The 10,000-nt window shown below is 46.8% G+C and overlaps 1 protein-coding gene and 1 long non-coding RNA gene across 4 annotated transcripts in view; one reads left to right on the top strand and one right to left on the bottom strand.

The window, feature by feature from the left end:
• The window catches only part of lrch3 (leucine-rich repeats and calponin homology (CH) domain containing 3), a 41,638-nt gene extending 31,954 nt beyond the window's left edge, over positions 1-9,684 (top strand). For 2 of the 3 annotated variants that reach the window (XM_061047385.1, XM_061047383.1), the window contains 5 exons: positions 1-54; positions 194-282; positions 487-624; positions 702-779; positions 2,023-4,992. The exon at positions 1-54 is cut by the window's left edge and continues 60 nt beyond it. In XM_061047385.1, coding sequence (XP_060903368.1) covers positions 1-54; positions 194-282; positions 487-624; positions 702-779; positions 2,023-2,220 — 557 coding nt within the window. In that variant the 3' untranslated portion in view covers positions 2,221-4,992. Of the gene's footprint in view, positions 55-193; positions 283-486; positions 625-701; positions 780-2,022; positions 4,993-5,416 lie in introns of those variants that run through there. The other variant, XM_061047384.1, reaches the window with a different exon arrangement.
• The window catches only part of LOC132980980 (uncharacterized), a 95,090-nt gene that overhangs the window by 22,566 nt on the left and 62,524 nt on the right, over positions 1-10,000 (bottom strand). The window lies entirely within an intron of this gene.

The raw sequence follows: 10,000 nt of genomic DNA, 5'->3' as shown, positions 1-10,000 counted from the left end.
TGAGACCAGAGAGCTTCCTGTTTCGTCTGGGTCAGAAAGAAGAGAAGAGGAAAGGTGAAGGGCCTAAAAATAAATCTTCTGTCACCTGTGAGGTTACCCATGTTCACCTGTATGACATCACGTTCACCTGTATGACATCACATTCACCTGTCTGACATCACATTCACCTGTCTGACTCCTCTGTGTGGTCCAGGTGATGCTGCTCCTCAGAACCAGGATGAGGCTCCTGCTGCTCCTCTTCTGGTCGGTGAAGACGCTGAGCTGGTGGAGCAGCTTCGAAAGGTTGGTACCTGCGTCTGCTCACCTGTTCACACCTGTTCTTTAACAAAGTGACCCTCATCCCAACATGTGGCCTCAAGGTCTTTACAAAACAAACGGGTGAAAATTAAAAAGAAGAGGGCGACATTTACTGAAAGAAAAAGAAAAAATGAAGCATGGAATATAAAATGTTTGACCATAACACGCCCCCCCCCCCTCCTTCTGCAGAACATTGAGGCTCGACTTAAGGTGTCGTTGCCTAGCGACCTTGGAGCAGCTCTGACGGACGGGGTGGTGCTCTGTCACTTAGCCAATCACGTGAGACCGCGGTCCGTCCCCAGCATCCACGTCCCCTCCCCCGCCGTGGTGAGTTCATGTTCCATCAGTAAATATCTGCTCTGTTGTTGGTTACTCCTGTAACCCTGGTTCTCTGCGTGCTGCAGCCTAAACTCACCATGGCCAAATGTCGACGGAACGTGGAGAACTTCCTGGAGGCGTGTCGCCGGATCGGAGTTCCACAGGTAACACATCAGCACAGACACTCACCTTAAATACCAGTCATGTAAAAAAGATTCAGATTATTGCTAACCCTGTGAACGTGTCTCTAACCTGCAGTAAATAAACGAGAGGATGTAAAGTGACGTCACACTGGGCACTTCCTGTTTTACCACCTTCATCACACGCAGGTTACTCTCCTCAGGCTTCTGTTTCAAATCGTTCTAAATCATTATATTTAATATATCCAGCCTTAGAGCGGTGGTTCTCCTGGGGACAGAGAGACTCAGGCTGCACGGCGGTTTGCTCATTAGCGTGTTCCTCCCTGTAACAAAGAGCTTCATCGTACAGACAGTTTCCCCTTAAAAGTCTACAATTGACTTATCAGACTCTTTTATCCAAAGTGACGTACATCAGAGAGTAAGAACAACACAAGCAAGGATCTAGAAAAAAGGGAACAATGTCAGTAAGAGCAAACGATCAGCTTTGAGTCTGATTGGACACACAGGTGCTGACAGGAAGTGACCAGAGGCAAAGCACAACACTGAGGGCAGTTCTTGAGAGCTCTAATCAGTATAGAAACCATCTTATAAGTCGTCGTTATCAAACAAAAACCATCGTCATTACCATCATCATCATCAATAATATGGAGACCATCATCATTAAGTTAGTAGGTATTCATGAAAGAGCTGGGTCTTTAGCTTTTTCTTAAAGGTGCAGAGGGACTCTGCAGATCACATGGAGTTTGGAAGTTCATTCCACCACCGGGGGGCGACAGAGGAGAAGAGTCTAGTCAGAGACTTAGGACCCTGTAGTGAAGGTTGGATCAGACACCTTTCATTGGCAGAGCGTAGTAAACACAGATGGCGTTCCTGCTCCTTTAACAGCCTGTTGGTGTCCGTTAACCAGCGCAGGGTCCACGTGCTGCTGATGACAAGAGATGGACATGTGTCGGCGTGCTGCAGTTATCTGATATCAGACAGACTGAGTGTCATCAGGACGTCCCGTGGTGTGACTGTGCAGCTCTAGTCTCTGTCCCAGTTTATAAATGTAACTTCAAAACTTTCTGACAAAGAGAAATCTGATGTGGCTTTATAAACAGGAAGTGCTCGTGCTGTGACATCACTGCCCGAGGCCGTCTCTCCTCCTCCACTAACAGCTCTCCTTCTTCTCTGTCATCTGTCCGCCTCTCATGAACCTTCCTTCCTTTCTGTCCGTCTCACTCCTTCGTCTCCTCGCCATGTCCATCTCACCTCCACCGTCACTCAGGACAGTCTCTGTTCAGTGGGGGAGGTCCTGGAGGGGAAAGGGGGCGGGGTTTACTGCACGGTAGGTGTGTTGCTTTCGATGGCCCCGCCTTCCTTCGGCCCTTCCCCTCGTGTCCAGTTGGCAGGCTTCGCCCTCTTCTACCTGTCCGTCATGTCGGCGCTGTGTGCCATCTACGTGCACCTGGCGCCGCACGCCTGAAGCCCACCTGAGAACCGATATTTAACCGACGTCCCGTTCAGAAGTCTCAGCACAACATGACCTATACAAAGATTATAGCACAACATCTGTATGTTTAGTCCCGTGTAGCTTAAACCTGGAGACATGGTAAACGTCCTCTGAAGCCCCGCCCACCTCCTCCTGTATATCAGAGCAGGCTGAACCCGTCCATAGCTTCTCTGAACCGCCACACTCAGAGTTAAAGTGAAGGCTGGTATAGAGATGTTGGTGATCTCGATAAGAAAGCAAGCGCCCCAGGTTGAGGAGTCCTCAGAGTCTTGTTTACGAGTGAGGGAGAGATGGATCATGAGATCAACGGGCGGATTGGCATGTAGTGATGTGGGCGGAGTCTGAAGGTGACGCTCTCCATTTACCGGTCTGTCTTCCTTCCAACCCTCACCTGTGGTCCTGAGCTGTGGAATATTGATCTCAGAATAAGATACAAGCAGGCTAAATGTGTTTCCTCTGGAGGGTGTCTCGGCTCAGCCTGGGGGGGGGGGGGGGGTCTTCACATCGAGAGGAGCCAGTTATGATGGTTCATGCATCTGATCAGGATCATCCTGTTCACCTCCCTTTGAGAACGCCCTGAAACTCAAGACAATCAGAGAAACATAATTCACTGCTTGTCTATGTCCAGATTGTAATCCACATAGACCATGGTGACGACCATTTGTCCTGTAGAGCCTCCCGAGCTGTTTGCTTAGTCCTCCAAACTGTTTTCAGGAGCAGCTGTTTGACCCCATCGAGGGTTTGAGTCATCTGGTAAATCAGAGCTTCAACTTCCTCTTCATGCTCTCCAGATCCTTCCCAGGCATGCTGGGGTGTATATGCCCGTCTGCCTGCTTTAGGGCGAGACACGGCAGGTAATGAAGTCAAAGGATGAGTCAGCAGGTTTGTACCTGATGGAACAAGACACCGAGAGGAGTTTGTATTTCAGGTTTTAGTTTGAGCTCTTTAGAGAAGCGACCTTTCTTTACGTCTCTGTCAGGCAATGCAACTCGGGTTTGATACCATATCATCGAATCTGAGCCCAGTACCAAATCACGTTGCCAAATTTAAATCGTATCCGTGTTCTTAAGAGTGTCATGATGTTCTGCTTTCAGTGTTTGTTATTTTGTACCAAAAGCACAACCGAAACAATTTAAAATCAGATCACTTGAGCCTTCCAGTGAAATGAATCTCCTGATGAGTGGAAACAAACTACATGACCTGTCTGATGACTTTAGACCTGACCCAAACTCAGACCCCTTTAGACCTTCATCACAGCCAATCAGGTGTCAGATTGGAGTCAAGGCACAAAGTCTTCCATGGACTTGTCGGATATGATTGTTGACTTGAATTCAAATTCCTTTGAGCCTTTTTGGTTTATACTTGAGCCTTCTTTTGGTCGCTAACTTTGTAACGTTGTTTATGCACTTGGGCATTGTAGATCTGGACTTTGGACTTTTGCCCCTTTTCCTTGAAATTGCTGATTTGTACCTGGTTCTTGACCTGGTTATGTAAGTCCTGACCTGGGACTTGTTGGTGTTGACCTTTTATCTTTGAGACTTGTTAGTCTTGAGACCTGGAACTTGTTAGCCTACTTGGACTTTTCTGGGACTTGTCGTTCCTTGACTTAAAATAGCTCTTGACTTCCTGGTCGAGACTTTGTCCTGACTTGGGAGTTCATGGTCTTGAGTTTGGACTTGTTGGTTTCGGCTTACCAGGTGGTCTTTATGTAATCTTGTTGTGTATAAGGCACACTTTTAATACCTATATTCACATGTAGAAGTGAGCTGAGTCCTAATTACCAGTGAGACTGATATACCTGTTTAAAATGCAGGCGCCACCAGCACGCAACCTGAGGTGATTAAAAATTGGCCTCCATTCATTGTGTATGGCCCAAAGCATGCTGGGATACATAGACAAGCTGACCCCGTCATGAGGTCATGATGGAGTCTGTTAGCAGGTAGGCTGGACCTCTAGAATCAAATATTAAAATCTGGTTTTGTGACAGACCTTAGGACTAGTTTGTCTTCACTCGGACCCTTTAGGTCTAGACTCTGGACTTGGTAGTGATGAAGGGTCCAATGTGATGCCAGAATTAAGTCTGTAATCCTCATGTGACCCCCCCAGGTGAAGTCAAACTTGACAATCCCCCTGAAGTTTGTTTCCTGCCTGTTGAAGCTCCGCCCCCTGTGCCTTATGTCTGGTTGCCTGTCTGAGTTTGTGAGTGTGTGTTTTTTTTACTGTTTATACTGTACGTAAAGTGGTCCAGAGTCCACCCCCCTCCCAAACACAGACTCTGTAGTCCCTGTGAGGGTAAAGGTGTGCTGCTCCTCTCTGTGACCCCCAAAGGACTCGTCTGACTTCACCGTGGAGGAGCTGTGCCTTCATCAGGGGAAGGAGGTGTTTCAGGTCTTTCATTCCCCTGTAGGACCTCAACCATGTGGACTTCCTGGTACCACAGCAGGATGATGTGAGGGGTCTTAGAAGTTCAGGTTTTCAGTGGTCAGTAGGTTTCTCAGAGACAGGATCCTGGTCTTGACTAGCTGACTTACTGTAGCCGTGGTTACTGAGCTTTCCCTCCTGGCTCTGCTGCCAGGATGTAAACGAGCGGTTTGACAGTATTACATCCAGACAAATGGAGATGAGACCACGTGTTCCTCTAAGCTGCTTACACTTTGTGTGTTTTTTATAAAGAGTGTTTGAACAGACTGTGCCTCTCCTCTGCTTCTCGCTCTGAACATGAATAAAATGAACCCGAGGACCTCGTCTCGCTTTCTGTCTCTCTGTTTTCTGATTTTTATTTTCAAGCTCGGTGAAAAGAGGCGTTAGAAATATGAATCTATAAAGAAATGAATAAAAGCTGGAGCTCCTCTTGTTCCCTCAGACTGATGGACGCAGGAGCAGACACGTGAAATAAATCAGTGTGTTAAAGTGATTCTATGATGAGCTCTGCTAGCTGCTTTAGCGTCCGTGCTAACAGTCAGGTGTAGAGCTCTTTATTCGTCCCGTTTCTCCTCTTTTCTTCCCTCATCATTTCTTCTTGTTCCTCTCAGTTCCTCATTTTCTCCCTTGTGTTGCCATGGTTACTGTTATTTTGCTCATTCATTTATTTTACCATCCGTTGACCCTCCTTTCCGTTGTTTTCTTTTTGTCCCCGCTGTGTCTTCCTCTGTGGTGTCCGTCTGCGTAGACTCAGTTGTGTCTCCCTCTGCACATCCTGGAGGAGCGAGGGCTCCCCCAGGTGGCCGGGACCGTCAGCGCCCTGCTCGACCTGGCCCCGCCCCGACATCCCGTCACCCCGACAACCACCGCACCCGGACCCTCCGTCAACATCTAGACGACCGCACCAAGACCGCCGCACGCGCTCAGTGGTCGTGGTGCAGGCCGACGTACAGGAGAGGACACCTGCAGCATCATCAGATAGAAAGTGAACACCTGAGAGAGGCAGGCTGGATCTGATGGAGAGACAAACAGAAACACACACACACACACACGCTCCGAGCGAGTGTCAGGACATCACACCATCAGAACGCCACAACTCTGAAAAGAGCACGCTTCAAAACAATACAGTCTTTAAATAAGTGATAGAACCACAGCTTCACTGAGAGAGAGAGAGAGAGAGGATGTCTGTCGCCATGGCCTGAAGAAGAACGTTGTTTTTTTTCTAGAAGGTTAAAATTTGGGTACGGTGATCTCTATGTAATATGAATCCTTCCTTTTTGAAGGATTTAGCCGTCTGTAAGATCAGAACGTTTCCTAATCAGTAGCAGCCGTTACATGACGAGTAAACAAGCGAACAAAGAACAGAAGATGACCTTCCAGACGTCACAGTTTCCATCAGTATTCACACGTTGAAAACCGAGTTTTAAAGGTGACATATTTAAAATCCTCTTCCTCATGTTCCTCTAACTCTAATATGTGTCTCTAGTCTGTCTACAAACCCCCCAATGATGAGAAAAGTCCATCCTCTCCGTCTTCTGCCTGCTCCACTTTTCAGATAATGTGTTCAAACAGGCCGTTTGGAGATTTTCCCTTCATGACATCACAAAGGGCAGTAGCCCCTCCCCCAGGTGGGTGACACTCCCACAGCTAGGTGTTTGTTCTGCCCTCTGAGTCTGCCTTCTCACCGTAAACAATAGGACATGGAGCGAGAAAGACTGAGTACACCCAAGCCCTTCCGTAGAGGGGGCGTGGTCAGACACAGCTCATTTACATATTTAAAGGTACAGGCACAGAAACAGTCTGTTCTGAGCAGGGCTGAAATAGAGGGGTTTATAGACATGATCAAATACAGGATCAGAGTGGATTTAGAACAAGAAACTTCACACACATGTTTTGAGGAGCTCTGAGACTTATTTAAACTGAAGAAGAAGAGGAGGAGGATATGTCACCTTTAATGTTCTGTTATGATTCCAAATATCGATACCTGTTTGATACACGTCAACAAAACTAGAAGTCTACAGACCGGATATTTAGATTTAAATTTAGAAAAATTGCAGACAAACTCCTGCACAGCGTGCCGTCTCTCCTCTTGAGGTTAAGCGTGCGACTTTATTTAAAGCTTCTCTTCTTCATATTATCGCCGTATTATGGTTCCGACACATCGTCAGCGCGCAGCGTGTTTCTTTTTGAACATTTTCACGGTTTTAACCCTTCGCTCCTTGTTATGGAAACGTCTCTGAAAACACTTTGACAGGTAGAAACCATGCAGGGACTAAACCCTGACACCAGGTTAGATCTCGGTACGTGGCTCCGCTGACTCTGCAGACTCTCCTCGTAGAAACCTGGCTAACAGAGCTCAATGCTAACGTGACTTTACATTAAACATGTTGAGGCTGAAAGTTTTTATATGAAACCAGAAGGTTGTTTATTAAATTATGCTTCTTATTTATTTTCTTAATGACACTAATGTAGCCGCTGCTGCTAACGTGGCTTATCTTAATGTAGGAGAGGACGCTAACTGCCATTTGTCACATACTCCGGGCTCGCCGCAGAGTCGGAACATACGATCAGGAGTCTGAATGTTAGGTTTTATTTTGAAAGTGACGCGTTCCCTCGTCTGACTTCCTGTCCGGGTCGTTCTGTCCAGCTCGACGCGTGCTCGCAGCGTTCTCTATCAAAGATAGACTCTCAGTGTGTTGATACGGAGCAGAGCGTAGTAGCGCTGTGGAGACGGACGGCGGCGCTCGCTGTGGAAACGGGACCATCGACTTTAGAGGCAGCTGGTGTGCGTCGCTGACGGAGCGCGGTGCACACGGAGTATGTGGAGATTGGCAGCACCATGTTGTTATACTTTTTAAACGATCTCTTGTTCTTATGATCCGTAGTTTGAAAAAGCAGCAGAGCTTTAAAATGACCTCGAGGAGAGGAAGTGATGCCCATATATGGTCTTCATTGGACACAAACATAACGTGTGAACGGCTGCTCAGGTCGGAACAACAACAACAGACACTTGGGAGAATTTGGCGCCCAACTTTAACGTGGCGAGAGAGGTTTTGGTGCCTTTGCTCCTGGTTGTCATGGAAACGGCTTTGACCACCGAGCTGAAACTCTCTAAACGTTTACACGTCTTCGTCTCTTCGTAGCATCCACGGCGTTTGTTGTTGTTCTTCCAACATTCAGACTTAACGAACTGAAATCATGTGAACACGGCGAAGTCGCAGACTCGCCATCCGAGGAGCGAGAGCGCCAACACGTACACAAACCGCCATGTGGTGGTGCAGCTGAAACGTTCTTTCCTCTCCTACACAGGAAGTGTGTTTAAAGCTCTTTCTGGTCATATCGGTCGTTTAAAGGTCGGATTTCAAACAACACTTAAAAACTTTAATGGTAAATAAAGAGAAGACGCTCAGACAAACACTAAACCCTCTGAGTTCAGTCACGCTAACAACGATGATCTACAATCACTATGACGAGCTCGCCAGGACACTCGAAAGTTGAACGTTAGCTTAAAGTTATGGACACAGTCTGGCTATGCTAACGTAGCTCCACACTACGTCTGGTGGACGCTGACAGCAGCTACAGACGGAGCTCACATTACGGAGGCCCTGAAGGGACAAATACTGAAAATCATCAGACTAGCTAGTCGTGGTCACGAGACATTTGAACCTGTTCCCGTGTAAGATGGACGCGTTCACGAGAAAGGTGGAGACTCTCTGGTGAACGTGAAGGACTTTCTCGTGCTCACCTGAGACCTCGTGACCTCGTGACCTGTGACAGCCTCCATATGAACCCGTTAGCTCTGCAGGCTCTGAAAGCTAAAATAAGCTAACATTACAACATGTGTTCAGGAGAGGCTAATGTAGCTCAATGCTAACGTTAGCATTCATGTTTCTGTCATCAGATCCAAACATCACACTTCTTTAAACTCACCTTTTACATCTTCACTGAGCTCAGCAGAGACAGAGGTCATGTGACCAGGACGTCACGTGACAACGTCGTTACGAGGACACACATCATGTGACGAGGATGTACGACGTCGCATGGCGTCCAGGACGGAAGTCATGGGAGATGGTCGACGTCATGTGATGAGGATGGAGCTTCCCTCTGTGATGTCATCACGTTCTTAAAGGAGCAGTACACGAGAGAACCGGCGTGTTTTCTCTCCGTTTAGAGACAGGTGTTCACAGGTAAACAGACGGACTGAAGAGTCTGTTCTCAGGTGACTCTAACCTCTCAAACTGGTTTAAAGTGGAGCTCAGTGTGATCAGCTGTTCATCAGCTGTTCCCCGGCTGATCGTCAGCTGTTCGTCAGCTGATCGTCAGCTGTTCATCAGCTGTTTCCTGTTTACATCTAAACTTTGTTTCATCACAAACTCCATCTTCTGCTTTTTTCTGTGTAAACTGTCAGTTTGGAGTCAGACTCCGCCCACACAGAGAGACAAACATGTATTTTAACCTTAGATTTGAACGCCATGTTAAAGAGCGATGTGAGGCATTCAGGTGATCGGGAAATTAGGACTCTGAAGAGCTGAAGCCAAGAGTTTTCCCTCAACACTAAAGCAGCGGTGAACCTTCAGCACCTGAACGCATCATCCTCAAACCTCCCCACCTCACCTGTCACCTGTGTGCTCCTCATCAGTGAACCGGCTGTTACCATGGCGACAGGTGTTCTCTGTTTGGACCGGTGACAGATTTGACCCTCCTGTTTGTACAGATGTTTCCTGTTCTCTTCTTCCTGTGTTTCTCCTGCGGCGGTGAAGGGTCATGTGGCGGCGGGGTCATGTGGCGGCGTGGGTCGTTTGGCGGGGTCGTGTGGCGGGGTCGTGTGGCGGCGGGGTCGTGTGTTTCTAAAGGACATTCCACAGTTTTTCTTCTGGACGACGATCAGACTGTCTCACAGTTTTAAAGTTTTACATTTTTCCACTTTGTTTTATTTTTTCTGAAAACTGTAAAAAGATTTGAAGCGAGCTGTAAGAAGAGTAAAGTTTAATGCATTAAATAAATATTTTAATTTGACTCTTTGCTCTGAAGTTAATGACTCCGAGATGAATGAACTTTATTTCTCTTCTATTGTGTTTCAGACTGTTAAGAGGAAAACAAACCTCTAACACCCTGATATTATATTATATTATATTATTATTATTATTATTATTATTATTATAATACATTTTATTCATAATGCTCTTTACATTTGAAGGAAATCTCCGTTATAATGAATAAACAGGTACGCCACCTGCTGGGAAAACAAGACATTACAGAAATGTCTCCAGAATCTTCTCTTTAGTTCAACTACAGCAGCATTGATACAAAGACACATATTCTCATTATATCT

Source organism: Labrus mixtus, chromosome 9 (genome assembly GCF_963584025.1).
Source record: "Labrus mixtus chromosome 9, fLabMix1.1, whole genome shotgun sequence".
NCBI classification, from domain to species: domain Eukaryota; kingdom Metazoa; phylum Chordata; class Actinopteri; order Labriformes; family Labridae; genus Labrus; species Labrus mixtus.
Note: the sequence above shows the minus strand (reverse complement) of the source record. Positions and strands in the feature narration are given on the sequence as shown.